We start from the raw sequence: 16,724 nt of genomic DNA on the forward strand, positions 1-16,724 counted from the left end.
TTAAAACCTATTAAGAACACAAAGTGGTTCTTGATTAGACAGAAAAATAGAAGAAAAATGACAAGCTAAGATAGGGCTTGGAGGGCGTCAAGAGGAATACTATCAACTCTGAGAATAGCTACTAGAAAAGCCTTTTAAATGCAGAAATGTTTGAGTGGTCCTAAAAGACAAATTAGAGAAAATGAGGTCATTCCAGACAGATCAAGGAATACTGAAGTATTAAGAATGCTTTGCCAGACAACGCATGTATGTATGTATGTATGTATGTATGTATGTATGTATGTATGTGTGTGTGTGTGTATATATATATCACTGAGATGAAGAACTGGTGCCTAGCGCCTTCTCCCCTCAGGACCAGAGTCTCTGGTATAGGAAGCTCTCTGCATGCTACCAAAGAAGAAAGAAACACCAATCCAGGTACAAACCCAGGGTAAAACCAAATTGTGGCAGGATCACACTATGAAACCCAAAACTGTGTTATCTATTGAAAAAACCTGTTTCTAGTTGTGTGTGCTCAGCCCTTAGCACACCTTTAATCCTTCTGACTGGAATACAGACATGTCCTTAGTATGCACCTTTAATCCCAAACATTGAAGTTAAAGTTAATTTGTAGAAGGAAGCACCCATGTTTGACAGAGAGGCAGACAAAGTGATGATGAATCAAAGAATGATTTGACCAAGCATGAGATGTCCAACTCTCATGAGAAGAGACGAAAGGGAGGTTACTTAAGAAAGCAGCGCAGAGGGAGAGCGAGAGGGGAGTCTCTTCGGCAGCTGGTTAGAAGCTGGAAGCATTCTAGACCATGGTTAGACTGTCTGCAGCTTACATGCTTCCAGGACTAGGCCTAGGTTAGCAGATGCAGGCAAAAGCCTTGAAGATGACAATTACAGCAAGAGAATAAGAGGTACATTTATACCAAATACTACTGATATAAATTAAAAGAGGAGGAGGAAGAGGAGGAAGTAATGTTAAAATGACTGCTAAATATATTCTGTTATATTCATAGATCAAGTCTTATTCAGTCATCATCAGAGAAGCTTCTCCCTGCAACAGATGGGATCACATACAGAGACCCACAGCCAGACACTGCCCAGAAAGTAAGAGACCTCGGAGGACTCAGCCCTGAATAGACATCAAGTCCCTCCCCTTAGACCTCAGGGAACACTTCAGAAGAGGAGGCAGAGTGTAAGAGCCAGAGGGATGAAGGACACCAAGAAAACGAGCCCTCTGAACCATCACGAGCTCAGAGACTGAAGCAGCATGTACAGGTCTATACTGGGTCCTCTGCAGATATCATGGCTTCCTAAGTGTGCCAATAAGTGGGTCTCTAATTCTTGTGCCTTCTCTTTTCCCTCTGTTGGTCTGTTTTGTCCAACTTCAATGTGATAGGTTTCTTTTTTTATCTTACTAGACTTTATTTTCAAATACACACACATTTTTTTAAATGAATGGATGAATGAAAACCTAGCTGCTAGGGTAAAGGTTATCAACTGAACTGTTGTTATACTTAGTGACACTGGGTATCAGTCCAGGGCAGTCCTCATTCAGTAGTAGGTGACCAACATATAGTAGGCTGGTTTTTGCTTGTGTTTTCTGAACTTACAGTTGTGTAGGGAGGAGGAAAGGTTATGGGACTTGAGGGAGGAGAAGAATATGATCAAAATATTTTACATTTAAAAACGTTCTAGACAATAACAAAAAAGAATAATCTAATTCAGACAAAAGGAGCACAGAGGGGTCCCTGAAGAACTGTGCTTAGAAAAGAACAGGTGTGTGTATGGAAACACAACACTGGCCAAAAGAAATGGGCATATGATAAAGAAGACAAAAATGTATCAATGCCATGACGACACTTTGAAGGACAAGGTTTAATTGTCTTTTAAAAATCCTTAGTGTTTTATCAAATAGTCTTTTAGTAGACAACAGGAAGCAAGAAAGAGGGAGTTATTTCTTCAGAAAGGTTAGTTTAATAGTAAAAAGCAAAGTCTCAAAAGATTTTGGTTAAGTAGTCTACTCGGTAAAAAAAAAAAGTTAAATACGTAGCCTCTAAGACACATATTGACCCAACATGCACACCAATACACATACACACACATACTATAGTTGTATACATATATAAACACAGTAATATGTATCTAGAAGAGCATATGTAAACCTGATGTTTAAAAGGAGAAGAAATAATTGTCAGTATCTTGCCTTCATGCCCCTCTAGGCCCTCATGTGACATATCGGAGAATACCAGCTCCACTTTATGTATCGTAAGCTGAGGCATTCACGTCTGTACTATCTCCAACCAGCAACACTTCTGTTTACCTCTCTTAAAGGAACACTTGCATCACAGGTACACACGGGCACAAGTAACCTATGAGATGCCACAGTGTCATGGAACAGCCAGCATCCACTGGATAATTCATGTGGCAGTTTGATACATGGAATAAGTAAGAATGCCATCACAAAAAAATTAGTGACGTTTACTTTCAATAATGTTATGAAAGTAAGTTCCAATGTTTTCCTCTAGTATACCACTAGAAGTCTGAATACCGACATCTTGGAGACTACTGGGGTTAAGGATGCAGCAGAAAAGCAGAACAGCAGAGAGGAAACAAAAGCCCCATCCCTTTCAGTACAAAGTGTGGCAGCTTGGCAGCAGGTGTGAAGCCTGCCTAGGCCTACCAGCAACAGCTATGTATAGTATATGTGTTCATAGTAAAACTGTTTCAGGTTTTCTATATATTAAGAATTCTGACAACATTTAAAAATTAACATAGTAAAATGAAAACAAAACTAACCGACCTACAGGAACTGAGAGCTTTCTGGGTAACAAGACAAGGTAAAGAAGTAAGAATGGCTAGAGCAGTGGTTCTCAACCTTTCTAACACTGTGACCTTTAAATACAGTCCCTTATGCTGCAGTGTACCCCAGCCATAAAATTCTGTCATCGCTACTTCATAACTGTAATTTTCTTACTGCTATGAATTGTAATGTAAATACATGACATGCAGGATATGTGGTATGTGACCCCTGTGGTTCAGAATCATTCTACAGTCTTTGCCTAATGCTCAGAAAAATGGTGTCTATGATGAGAGAACAAAGATGTCAAATTTATTTTTAATTGCATTTGACAAGCCAATGAGACAACTAAAAACAGACTTAAAAAGCAATAGAAAACAGAGAAATCTAGTTCAGATTGAAGGACAATACTAGAGTGGGTCAGCTACCATCAGCTGATAGAGTAAGAGAAACAAATACCTCCCACCAAAGAAATCAGAAAATGCAGAGAATTTAGTAGAAATTGAATTGAGAAGAATAAAGGCAATAAACTGGCCAAACAGACAAGGTTGAAGTGCATACATACATTTGAAAGGGCAGTTTCTACAGTTTACATATCGTAGTTTATGTAATAAACTATGTAGCCTGACAATGGCTAACTTTACCATCACAAAGAGCTTACTAGGAAAGCATTGTTGACAAGGAAGATACAGTAGAAATTACTTTTTTCCTTAAAGAAAATACAGGGTCTGAGCAAGAGTGCCTGCCCCTAAGGTTGCCCACCCAAGTTTGATTCCTGGAAATCACATGATAGGAGAGAACACAGAATTATTCCAACTACTCCCACCGACCAACTGGCCCACCAACCAACTACCTTTCCCTGTCCCTTTTGCTTTTGTCTTATAATGGTTTTGTTTTTTGAGACAGGGTGTCACTACGTAACTGAGGACACTCTTTATCTTCCAGTGCTCTACCTCCCACGAGACGGAATTATAGACACGCTCCACCATGCCCTGCTTTCTCCCCTTGTCTTTTTCCATTTTTTAAATTATTTTTTAAACCTATGTGTATGCATATCTGCCATAGATAAATGACAAAGGGACTGAGGAAGACACCAGGGAAACAACATCTTTCACAATAGCTTCAAATAATATAAAATATCTTAGGATAACTCTAACCAAGTAAGTGAAAAACTTGTATTGTAGTGAACCATATTGGATTTGGGCCTGGCCACTTTGTAACTGTATGGCCACAGTTAAAGTCATGGGATTGTTGGACAGAGGCCTCTCCCATGTATTTACAGCACAGGAAGAAAAGACCAAGTAGTAAACACCAGGTGTCTCCACTGCATGACCTCTGCTGAGCCCGCTGATGCATGTGGAACCGACACACCTGGAGCACCCCTGGGTGGTGGTCAATTTACTTCTGCCTTTTGCTTCCTCAGCCTTTATCCTTGAGATTTAGGCTGGTCTTCTCGGATTTCTCCCTAATTAATTCAGGTCTCCTAGTAGTCGGTCCTTTGTTACCACCGAAGTCAGGGTTTCCCACTGTGCTTCCCAGATATTTTCTACCTGGAGAACTTGGGTATATAAGTGGTAAATAAAGCTACAGGAGCTTCTTCCTCACTCCTCACTCTTCCTTCCGCTCTTCCTCTCTTCTTCTTCTTCTTCTTCTTCTTCTTCTTCTTCTTCTTCTTCTTCTTCTTCTTCTTCTTCTTCTTCTTCTTCTCTCTCTCTCTCTCTCTCTCTCTCTCTCTCTCTCTCTCTCTCTCTCTTCCTCTCTTCCTCTCCTGGCTTGACACGATAACCTCTGTGTGTGTGTGTGTGTGTGTGTGTGTGTGTGTGTGTGTTTCTTTCATCCCGTAGGCTTTCGCCCAACTCTCAGTACCGTGTCGGTGCTGGCGCCGACATTGTATGATAAAAACTTTAGACATCGAAGAAAGACACTGAAGAAGATACCAGAATATAAAAAGATCTTCCATGCAAGATTAATATAATAATAATGGCTATCCTACCAAAAACAATCTACAATTTCAATGAAATTCCCATCAAAATTCTTCACAGATCTTGAAAGGACAATCTACAGCTTCATATGAACATGAACACACACATGCACACACACACACACACACACACACACACACACACACACACACACACACACACACCAGCATTGCTAAAACAATCCTGAATAATAAAAGAAGTGCTGGAGGTACCATCCCCAATTTCAAGATGTAAACAGACCTATAATAAAAACATGATATCCGCACAAAAATAGATAGGTTATGCAATGGGAAAAACCTGAAGACCAGACATAAATCTACACAGAGAGTACACCTGATGTTTGAGAAAGAAGCCAAAAATACATACTGGAAGAAAGATTATCTTCAACAAATGGTGCTGGTCAAACTGGATGGCTGCATGTAGAACAATCCAAAGGGATCCAAACCTATTATCTGGCACAAAACTCAAAGCTCCAAATGGATCAAAGACCTCAACATAAAACCATACATTGAACCTGACAAAAGAGAACGTAAAGAATAGCCTTGAACCCATTGGCACAGGAAAAGACTTTCTAAACACAGGCACTAAAATCAGCAATTATGGGACCTCATGAAACTGAGTAGCTTGTATATGGCAAAGGACACCATTGTTTGCACAATGTGGCCACTTACAGAATGGGAAAAGATTTTTATCAACTACCCATTCTATAGAGGGTTAATATCCGAAATATTTAAAGAACTAAAAAAAACTAGATTTCAGAAAAACAACTAACTCAATTAAAACTGGGATACAGATCCACACAGAGAATTATCAAAAGAGGAAACTCGATGGCTGAGAAAGACTTAAAAGCAAGCTTTAATGTCCTTACTAATTAGGGAAATGCAAATCAAAAGTACTTTGAGACTTTATCTTACTCCTATCAAAATGGCTAAGATCATCCTGAGTAAGGTAATCCAGACCCAGAAGACACATAAGATATATGTTCATTTATATGTGAATGTTAGCTGTTAAATCAATGATAATCAAATCACAATCTATAGAACCACGGAGGCTAGGGAGGCGCTGACAGACATCCCTAGGAAAAGTAAGTACGATAGTTTTTGAGGAGTGGAAAGATTGAGGTACTAGAACAGAAGATCAGGTGCAGAGGAGGGAAGAGGGAAACAAGAGAGCCATCTGAGGGGTAGTGGAAACCTAATACAGTAGAAGCTCTCTAAAACACACACGTGCCTCAAGGTGATCTAAATGAAATCCCTAAATAATAGAAAAGGCAGAGCCCCAATTGGCCACGTCTTGTCACCAAATGAAGCTTCCAGTACCAGGATTTGGTTACGTTTAAGTAAGTTGTAGCCCTAAAGGCCCAACAGGAACTCACAAGTGATCCAGGCTTTTGTTTTCCACAAACTGAAGGCAAGGTCCCACTCCTTAAGACACTCTCCACATAACTCACTGAGCATGACATGCTGAGCGGTGCCTACAGAGCGCCTTCACACGTGTTAGCATATTAGCGCCTTCACACGTGTTAGCATATTTTGATAAAGAAAGGTACTCTGCAAGCTACCCAGGAGAAATGCAAACCCCAGCTGAGCCATAAATCCTCTCCTCTACAATGGTGTTTTGCTTGCAAGACACGTCAGTGCATGCAGTGGTGGCACAAAGCGTGTAGGGTGAGCAGCCTGTGTCTGATCTGACTAAAGGCCCACTCTGGGGATGGAACCTATACCTGACAGTGCTTGGGTGACCAACAACCTGAGACCAGACAGCCAGGACCTTAGGGTAAAAACAAACAGTACTAGGCTTTTTATTTATAACGGCAATTAAGATGACTCCTGATGACACGTGCTGTACTGTAGATCAATGTCTTACTCGGCCATCCTCATAGAGGCTTCTCCCTGCTGCAGATGAGGACACAGAGGAGACCCACAAGCAAATGTTATGTAGTGAGTGACAAACCTTGGCACACTCAGCCCTAAGTGGGATGTCTCCATCAAATCCTTCCCCTCACGGCTCAGGGAACCCCGTGGGAGGAGAGCAGAAGAGTTAAGAGCCAGAGCAGATAGAGGACATACAGAAGACAAGGCCTCTAAATCAACACGAATGACCCACATGTGAACTCAGAGTCTGCAGCAGCATGCACAGGGCACGCACAGGTCTGTATCAGATGGGGTCTGAAAGTAGAGAGAAGTGGACGCATGCCCCATCCCTAGCTCAGAAACTATCTCCAACTGAAAACCACCTGCAAATGAAATGTTATTTCCCTCCAAGTGAATATCACCAGAGAAACAAGGTTCTCTTACAGGTAGACTGTACACCCTGCAGTAGATGCTAACAGAAAATGACCTCAACAGTGTCTTTGGAGGTTCCTTGTCTTATAATGTATCAGAGCTTTTGCATGTATGTATGTATGTATGTATGTATGTATGTATGTATGTAGTTAATTCTATCCTATTATTTTTATTTTTTCTTCTCTTTTCCCTTACCTTTGCATATATATTATAGCTTCTAGTTTAGTGTTTTTATGGGATTCTTAGGCATGCAAACAAGTGGTTGGTTCTCTATTTCCTGTATCTTCTCTTAAACTCTTTTCCTTGTGCTATCTTTATTTGTCCAATTCTGATGTGTTAGTCTCATCTTATTTTATTATGTTTTAATTTACGTTGTTATTATCCCTTAGAAGTCTTTCTGTTTCTAATGAGAGACAGAAAAGGGCAAGATCTGAAATGGGAGGGAAGATGAGGAGCAACAGGAGGAATAAAGGGAGGGGAATATGTAATCAAGATATATTATAGGAGAAAAAAATCTATTTTCAATCAAAGGATAAAAACAAAGTACAGAAAACACATAGACACTGATACAAACACAAAGAAGCTTCATGAAAACACAAAAGCAGAAACCTTAATACATAAGCAAAAGACATGTATGTAGATGAAAATATGTTCAAACAAAGCAGATGACACAAAATGCCACTGAGCTTGTTCTGTGTTGGCCATCTACTGCTGAGCATGGGACGCCCAGTGGGAAAACTGCTTTCCCTTTGACAGCAGATGCCAACTGGAGACGACATTACAACATTTAGTAACTACTCATTTTTGCAATCACCAACTCAATGATATATTTCTATCACTCTTATGCGATTTATAAAAAAAATCTCTCTTCCCATCTTCATCCCTGGGTGGCATCTATCCTTTTCTGTTTCCCTAGATTTCACTATTTTCTCTTATAGTAAGTAGTGCAATGTGGTCATTTGCATCTTATCTTTTTTAACTTTGGACAAAGTAAATTCAGTGTGTTCATACATACACACATAATAAATATTATTTTTATTTATGAGTATTAGTCCCCTGTAGGGTTATATTATATTTTACATATCCATTATCCAGTTGGATTATTATTTTAGGTATATTTGTTAATAGTATTTACTATAAATACTTGCCTCTAGATCTTTGTGTATGTACACATACACACACACACACACAGACATACACACATACACACACAGACACACACACAAACACACAGACACATACACATACACACACATACACACACACATAGACACACACACAGACACATACACACACACAGACACACACACATACACAGACACACACACACACAGACACACACACAGACACACACATACAAACACACACACACACACACACACACTCAATTACTTTTCATTCCTTTTGGGTAGATACACAGTAATGAAACTGCTAAATCATATGGTGGAATGATTCACATTTACCTTTTTAAGAAACTGACAACATGTTTCCATTAATGGGAAGGGCTACTACTCTACCCATATTTACCCACATTGATGGTTTTATGTTTTGTAGCCATTCCAGAAGGTTTGAAAGCAAAAATCAGATATATTTTTTCACCGAATTATAAATCACTTCTTTATAAGGAATGGGGCAGTGGCTCAGCTATTGAGAGCACTGGCTGCTCTTGCACAGGACCCCTGTTTGGTTCCCAGCATCCACATGATGGCTCACAACCTTCTATAACTTAGCTCCAGAGAGATCTGCTGCCCTCTTCTGACCTATGCAGATAATATACGTAGTGGTACACAGATATACCAAACATCCATACATAAACTTCCTCAAATAGTTCTTTTTAGATTTTATCGTAATTCCTCTGTTAAATATATACTGCAAAATCTGGACTTGGTCTATTAATTTTTTCTTATCTCCCTTTCTCGGGGCTTCACAAGTGCTCTACCACTGACCTATAACACTAGTCCCTTTAAATATATCTTCAAAGTTTTAGATAGGGTCTCACTAAGATTCCCAGGCTGCTATTAAATTTGCAATCTTTCTGCTTCAATTACATAAATAGCTAGAATTATAGGCCTGTGCTAACTAGAATTGGCTTGACTTATGCATTTTTTAGTGGGATCTTTAAATATTTACATTTTTAAAAATTTTTTATTAGATATATTTCTTTACTTACATTTCAAATGTTACTCCCCTTCCTGGTTTCCTGTCCATAAGCCCCCATTCCATTCCCTCCCCTCCCCGTCTCCTATATGGGTGTTCCCCTATACATCCCCTTATTGCTACCCCCTCATATTCCCCTGCACTAAGTGCAGAGCATCAATTTTCCTTCTCACCCACTTCTTACAGCTTGTATAGAAGCTACCAGTCCCCAGTCACCCGCTCATTCTCACGTATTTACTTCTAAAAGTTTTATGGTTTAGTTTTATGATTAGGCTTTTGATTTATCTGAAATTAATTTTTGTTTAGGAAATGAGGTACAGATAAGGTTTGCTTTCCCAGGATGCTCTTTGTTACTTTATTTATATATTTTGTAATACTGGTGACAGAAACCAGGGCCTTATGTTCATAATGTCAAACTTTTCTAGCACCATGTGTTAAAGATGTTTCCTTTGCCTCAGTGGATTGATTCACGGCAAATTAATTGTAAATCAAATGACCAGATATGTATCAAACTATTTCTGGACCTTCTATTTTGTTACCTTGATCTGTGTGTCCTTCTGTAAGCCCTATACTGTCTTAATTTCTGTAGCTTTAGAGTAAGTCTTCAAATTTGGTGACCTATACTCTGCACTAAACATAATGAAGTTGTGCCTAATTCATTAAATACTTAGAATTTTTAAAGTTTGACTTTAGGATAAAATTTAAAAGCAGCAGAGACAGTTTTCTCTTCTTAGGGGAGGTTAAAAATCCTATGAGATGATCTACAATGGCATAACTACTACCCTCAGCTACTTATGATGACCATTCACTGCTGGTGTGTGTATGAATATTGCTATTTGCTTAGGCTTTTGGAAAGCTCATTATCTAGGCAGGAAGAGTGAGGAAGGACAAGGAGAAGAGACCAACAGGAAAGGTTTCTGAATGGTACCTCCATCCTCACAGTCTTCAGGGGCTTTGGCTTTCTTGCAGAGACGAGGATCCAGCCAGGTGGTTGTCTTCGTATTGTGACTGTAGTAGGAGAGAGATGGCAATTAGAAATCGTAAAATAAAGAGGGAGAAAAGCAAAGATTCAAAATAACTAAAAAGCATATGGCACTAGAACATTTATCTCCTACAGATATATTTGTACACCGCACACTCAATGATCATATTGTTCCCAACCCATCGCTTGAAAATTGCCATAAAAGAAAGGTAATTCTAGAGGCGCAAGTTTGAGAATGAAGAGTTTAAAGAAGAGATCAAAAGTCAAGTACAAAATGATAAGCTTATTTAAGCAGTCAAAACATTTCAAAGGGTCAGCACATAGCCACACACTGTGTATTGCTAGCTGGCAAAGTCAGACTAAAATCATGTTTGCATGCATAAGAACTCCTTCCTTCTTTTCTTTCTTTCTTTTATTTGGGGGGGTGGCGGGGGTAACTGTCATTTGTATGTACAGGGCTAGGGACTGAAAATGTAGAGGCAAAATATCAAACAAAGCTTCTGTTCTCACAGAGATTCTTTAAAATAAGATAAAACTTACAATTTTTATGGTTGCTGTTTCTGCAGTATACCAGTAAAAGTCATGGCTCTGATTAAACACCATTCTATAAAACTATATTTTCATCAACATGGGTCACATGAAAGAAAAAACAAAAAAGGTGGACCGGAGCAGAAAGACCATGCCATTGCTCCTTTCTATGAAGTAGGCCAAAAACTGTTATCAAAGAACAATGTGCTTAATTTCATTATAGGCTAGGATTTGTCAGCTTCAGGCCAAGTCACCATGCAAGACAAGAATGCTAAAACTATTAAACCGCAGGGACGACAATCAGTGTTAAAGTCCCTGACACAAAGCTGAGGATTACGTCTAAGATTGTCCTCTGTCCTCCACTTGCACAGCACATATATGGTGCACCTGTACCTACACACATGTACTTGTGCTACATGTATATACACACACATGCACACACATACACACATAATAAAAAAATCTCTGAAAACAGGCATATTAGAAAAGAAAAAAATTAGAGAAAATGTAGGAAGGCGACATAATGTCATAAGTATTATTGAAGTTCTGTGAGCATAGTGATATGAAGTTCTCTTTCCTTGTCCACTTTTCAAAAAGAAAAGAATGGTTATAATTTGATGCCCCAGCATAGGGGAATGCTGGAATGGTGGGGCAGGAGAGTGGGTGGGGGAGCACCCTCATACAGGCAAAGGGGGGGGCGGATGTGGAATGGGGGACTGGTGGAGGGGTAACTGGGAAGTGGGATATTATTTGAGATGTAAACGAATGGAATAATTAAAAAAAAAAAAAAGGCAGAAGCCACCCCCTGGCCCTCTCCAACTGTCTCTAGCCCCTACAGTCTGTGTCTACCTTCGGTATGATGCTTGTTGGCAGACCATGGCAGAGACACTTTTTTTGTGTATATGCTAAATAATTTATATAGGAAAACATGAAAGTATTTTAGAAAGTCAGTGTCAGACAGAGAGAGAATATCCCTAAAATAAAACCGATGAAATAAAATGTAGGAAAATGGAAGAGATCTGAACTCATAGATGGCTAGAAGAAAACAAATGGTCAGGAAAAAAAACAAAAAAACTAGAAGTATCTTCCTAAACCAAATTCAATTTCTACTTGAGAAAAGCCTGACTTTGAGTATACAGTGCAGACATCACTGGAGAATTAGCAAAAGTAGGTCACCTGTTGCAACCTTACCCAATATTCCCCAGGGTGTAAGAGAGTATTCACAAAGGTAATTCCTACAGTGTAAAAGCTAAACCTTCTGGACCTACGTTAATATTCTTTTCTTACAGTCACACATTTTAACATAAGCAGTTAACACAGACCTGCCACATTAGCTACAGAAATAACACTGTTACTCTATCGGTAAATATTCACCTGGATTCTCGCTGTTCAATACATGGTTTGGAAGCTTTTTTCCTATTGCATAGGTTACCTTTTTACTCACTGACTGCCTCATGAAAACGTTTTTAAATTTATAATCTCCACTGTTTTTGTTGCTTTTGTTTCCTACCAGAAAGTCTTTGTTAAATATAATTTCCCCCTGTATTTTCATTTAGTAGTTTAGTTTCAATTCTTGTTGAAACAAATGCATTTATTGTATGTGTATGAGTATGTACCTATACAAGTCTACATTCGCCACACTCTTGACTAGACCCAAGGTTGCCAGAGGGCATCAGATCCTCAGGACCTAGAACTACAAGTGACTGTGAGCCACTGACACGGACGGACGCTTGACTGAACCTGGGTCCTCTGGAAGCAGAGCAAGCACTCTTAACCACTGAGCCATTGTTCTCTAGGCCCTAGTTTCAATTCTTATTGTTTAGGTCTTTAACATATTTAACTATGAAGACTGTTGTTTATAAATTCTCCTTATATTTTAGGGCCTAGTTATAAACTGTCCTTGAAAATCCCTTCAGTTCTTCATAGAGTGTATGTGGTTGTATTGTTTTGTGTACACTTATGCACTGATATTCATGAAAATGTACTATGTGTGGTAAAGACCTTGTCCTCAACACCTGTCTTTTAAGCACTACTCTGACTTGACTGAACGAAATGTTCATGAGACTGTCTAAAGAAGCAGACTGAAGTCCTGAGACTTAATTAATGGCAAAAGGGTTGAGAGGGAGGGAGGGAAGATGAGAGACAAAGAGACACTAAGAGATACAGAGAGATAGAGACAGACAAAGAGAAATTCTCTGAGTGTAATACCCAGACCTCAGTATTTTCAGTTAATTATTACGTTCTGTAACTTTACTATATTAATACTCTACTCTTGAACAAATTGTTTTAAAGGTTAGACGCCCAGGTACATAGGAGTACAGAAAACCTTATTTATATTGAACTTTGAATAAATTATTTGCACAACATTTTCTAGAGCAAATAACATTCAATTTGAGGCTGATCTAATTATGTGGTATTCAGTACCTCTATGAACATTATATTAATACTTTTCCATAAAGATCCTATTTACATCAGTGGTATTTCCTAAATATATTATCTTAACACACCAACTCCAAACTTCAGGACTGAAAACACTTGAAGTGGATAATGATCTGCTTCTCTTGGTCATTTTGTTGGTTGGTTGGTTTAAAACAGAGTTTCAAGATGTAACCTGGAACTTGCCAGTAGACCAGACTGGCCTTGGACTGAAAGAAGTCCTTCTGTCTTTGTCTTCCAAGTACTGGGATTAAAGGTGTATACCACCACACCTAACACCTAGCTCTTGATGTAATTTTTGAAAAGCTTATTAAATTGGGATATCTACCTGAAAGGTTTTTTTTCTTTCTTCAAGTGAAGCAAAACATCCTTTATTTCTTTTGTTTTTCTATCACCTATTTCCAAACCAGAGGTCAGGAATGGGGCACAGCTCCGTTGATAAAATACGGACATGAGCTAGAGCCCTAGAAGTTACATGACAGAGCCGGGTATGGTGGGGTTCCCTGTGCTTTTAGCCCTGGGGAGGAGAACGGGAGCTCACTGGTCAGCCAGAAAAGACTCAATGGTGATCTTCAGTCCCGTGAGACCCTGTCTAGCAAACAAAATGGACAGAACCCCAAGAATGACATCTGAGGCTGACCTCTGGCTTTGACACATGCGCATCCTCCAGAGGCAAAATATACTGACTGTATTATTAGCAGAGGAGGGGAGATGTCATTCAAGGAAATAACTAGATGAAGGATCAACTCAAATGAAGACATTTTTAAGTAAAAACAAGTGAAAGCTTAGAGATATTGGCATGAGTAATCAAACTATGAGGTTTTTCCCCCTTTCTTTTTTTCTTTCTTTCTTTTTCTTTTATTTTAAACATTTCAGTTTACTCCCCTAGTGACAGGGCATGCTGGAAGAAATGCAGCCATTTGCTTACTCAATGAAGTAGATCGTTCCTGTGTCAGTGTAGGCCATTTCCCAGTTTTTGGGCAGCGGCTCCAGATTCTCGTCTCTCATCATATAATTTCTAAAGTCCATGGAGCGATTTGTTTGGTTATAACTTGGAACAGTCTTCATCCAGCAGTCAGACGACTCAGAATGCATCTCTCTAGTTTCTGTCATTGTTGGAAACAGAACCGCACAAAGGATAGATAGAGTTTGCTTGTTTTTTTGAACAAAACGCCAAGTGCGTACATCAATGCACATATATTGCAATTAAATAACTGTAAATTTTCTTGTCTATTAAGTGTATGTCTCTTTATTAACTTTGAAATACATAAATACTCAAGTTTTTTTCATTTTCTAATTAAAATGAATTCTACTCATCTAATGCTAGTCTGGGAAGGCAGAAAAAAACAAACACTACCACCAGAATCAATTCAGGAAGAATCTTAACAGCAGCGCAGTTCTTACACAGACCTTTTATGTGCCAAGCTCTATTTGAAATGCTGAACATGTACTAACTCATAATTCTCATAGCAATTCTATTATTATTATCTCCATTTTATAAATTGAGGAAACCAAGCCACAGAGAGGTTAAGTTAGTCAGGTCACAGAGCCATTAAACAGCAAACCCAGGATCTGAATCTAAGCAGCCTATCCTTTTGACTGCTACACTAAGTAACTTTATACATTTTAAACGCAGGTATTTAAATAATAATTTATTTTTAAATGTTAAATATAATTCTAGTAATACTAAAAACGTTTGTAGTCCCAAAGTCTACATTATAGGTAGGCAAACTGAAACCTGGTTATTATCTGGGGAGTCAAGTAATACAGTAATACACTTAGAACACATTCCTAGAACTTAAACATATTACATTCTATCATTTTCACAGTTTCTACATGCAATACTTCTGAATTAGAGAATCGAAAGAAAAGCCTCTGATATAGTCATCCCTTGAATAAATCTACTTATACAATATATTAATCTTGCTACTTACTGAGAAATCAACAGCAGTAACTAATATAGCAGCTATAATAACAATATCCTGTTCTAGAAGTTATGCAAAGGTATTCTTTTTTCTCTCCCTCTCCTCCAATATCATTGCTAGTCACTAATACTTTTAGACCACTTCTGACTGTGGGTAATAGAAACTGAGAGGATTACTGAACTACGTTTTTTCTTATTCTGTATCTTATGATGACCTTGTTGATTATTTCATGGATAAAACAGAGCCAAGTACAAGCACAAAAGAACTATAAAAACTCCCATCATTCAGTCGACAAGAATCCACTTATCCACTTATTACTGCTGAAGAAAGTCTGGGTTTCTTCCTAAGGCTAACCCTCCAACAGTACCTGACTCTTTCCTACTTTCAGTCTCTCTCCTTTCTATATCACCAATCTTCCCTATCCATTAAATCATATTCTCTACATAAAGACATGTCCCTTCTCCATTCTTTAAAAACCAAGTTATCTTTCTCCTTTGACAAAGCTCTCAAGTTTTCCACTCTATGTCAAACCACCTGCAAACAGTTTAGATCTGCTACGTCTACTTCCACTCCTCCATTTCTCTATGGACCTCACTCTATCAAGGCTTCTGAACTTTCATTAATAAAACTATACTTACCAAGATCACCAATGATCTACACATAATCAAATCCAATGACCAATTCTCGGTCCACATCTCATTTGAACTATCAATAGCATCTGACAAACTGGTTACTTTCTTCCTTCTGTATGCAGTAGCTTCCTGATTGCTATCCCTATTCACACCCATGTCTTCCTATGGCCTGTCTCAATAAAGGAGCCAGAATGAGCCCACTAAAACCTGTTACATAGTCCTCTTCTCAAAATGCAACTGTGACCTCACATCTCAAAGTAAACTCCTGAATCCTTATACTGGCCTCTAGAACTATGCAACATGTGTTCTCCTCCCTACCATCACTGCCTGACCTCATCTGTCACTGCCTGACCTCATTGTCACTGCTGCATTCTTTTACCTTCCATCATTCTGCTCAAACCACATTCAATATATTGGCCACACCATGACCAACACATCGGCTCCTCTGCTATTGCCTAAATACTCCAGGTATACTACCATTTCAGGAATTTAAATTTACAGTTGCCTGTTAGGAACATTCTCTTGGATACCTGGGCTTTACTCATTTTGTTTCAGGTCTTTTCTGACAGTTTATCTACAACTGCAAGTTGACTACCTCTCCTTTCTTTCTACCTCCCCACATGCCTTGCTTGGTATCATCAGACAACTTTACATGTTGTTTATCCAGTTATGACTCTCTCATCAGAAAGTGACCTCTGTGAGAACAGGAGTTTTTGTCTGTTTTGTTCACTACCTTATTCCTGGCACTTAGAACAAATGGTTAGCACTTAGTAGCCCAGCAGATGTTCAATAGCTGTTTGTTAAACAAATAAATGAATAAAATCCCTAGTTTATTTTCCTTGCAGAATATGCAATAAAGATTTAAAGGTATCCAATGTTGAAGTCAATCTGGGGGAAATAAGTATGACAGACAAAAGCAATATCAACTAAATGATCTATAATACTCTCAATGTAATTCCAAATGACTAAATCTTTTAAAACACAATTTTTGTCCCGACACCTAAAT

At 38.7% G+C, this 16,724-nt stretch overlaps 1 protein-coding gene across 3 annotated transcripts in view; it reads right to left on the minus strand.

The window, feature by feature from the left end:
* The window catches only part of Magi3 (membrane associated guanylate kinase, WW and PDZ domain containing 3), a 198,882-nt gene that overhangs the window by 52,407 nt on the left and 129,751 nt on the right, over window positions 1-16,724 (minus strand). For all 3 annotated transcript variants that reach the window (XM_039101721.2, NM_139084.3, XM_008761367.4), the window contains exons 5-6: window positions 14,090-14,267; window positions 10,144-10,223 (exon numbers count right to left, since the gene is read on the minus strand). In XM_039101721.2, the coding sequence (XP_038957649.1) occupies window positions 10,144-10,223; window positions 14,090-14,267 (258 nt within the window). The remainder of the gene's footprint in view (window positions 1-10,143; window positions 10,224-14,089; window positions 14,268-16,724) is intronic.

This window comes from Rattus norvegicus, chromosome 2, assembly GCF_036323735.1.
Source record: "Rattus norvegicus strain BN/NHsdMcwi chromosome 2, GRCr8, whole genome shotgun sequence".
NCBI lineage: Eukaryota > Metazoa > Chordata > Mammalia > Rodentia > Muridae > Rattus > Rattus norvegicus.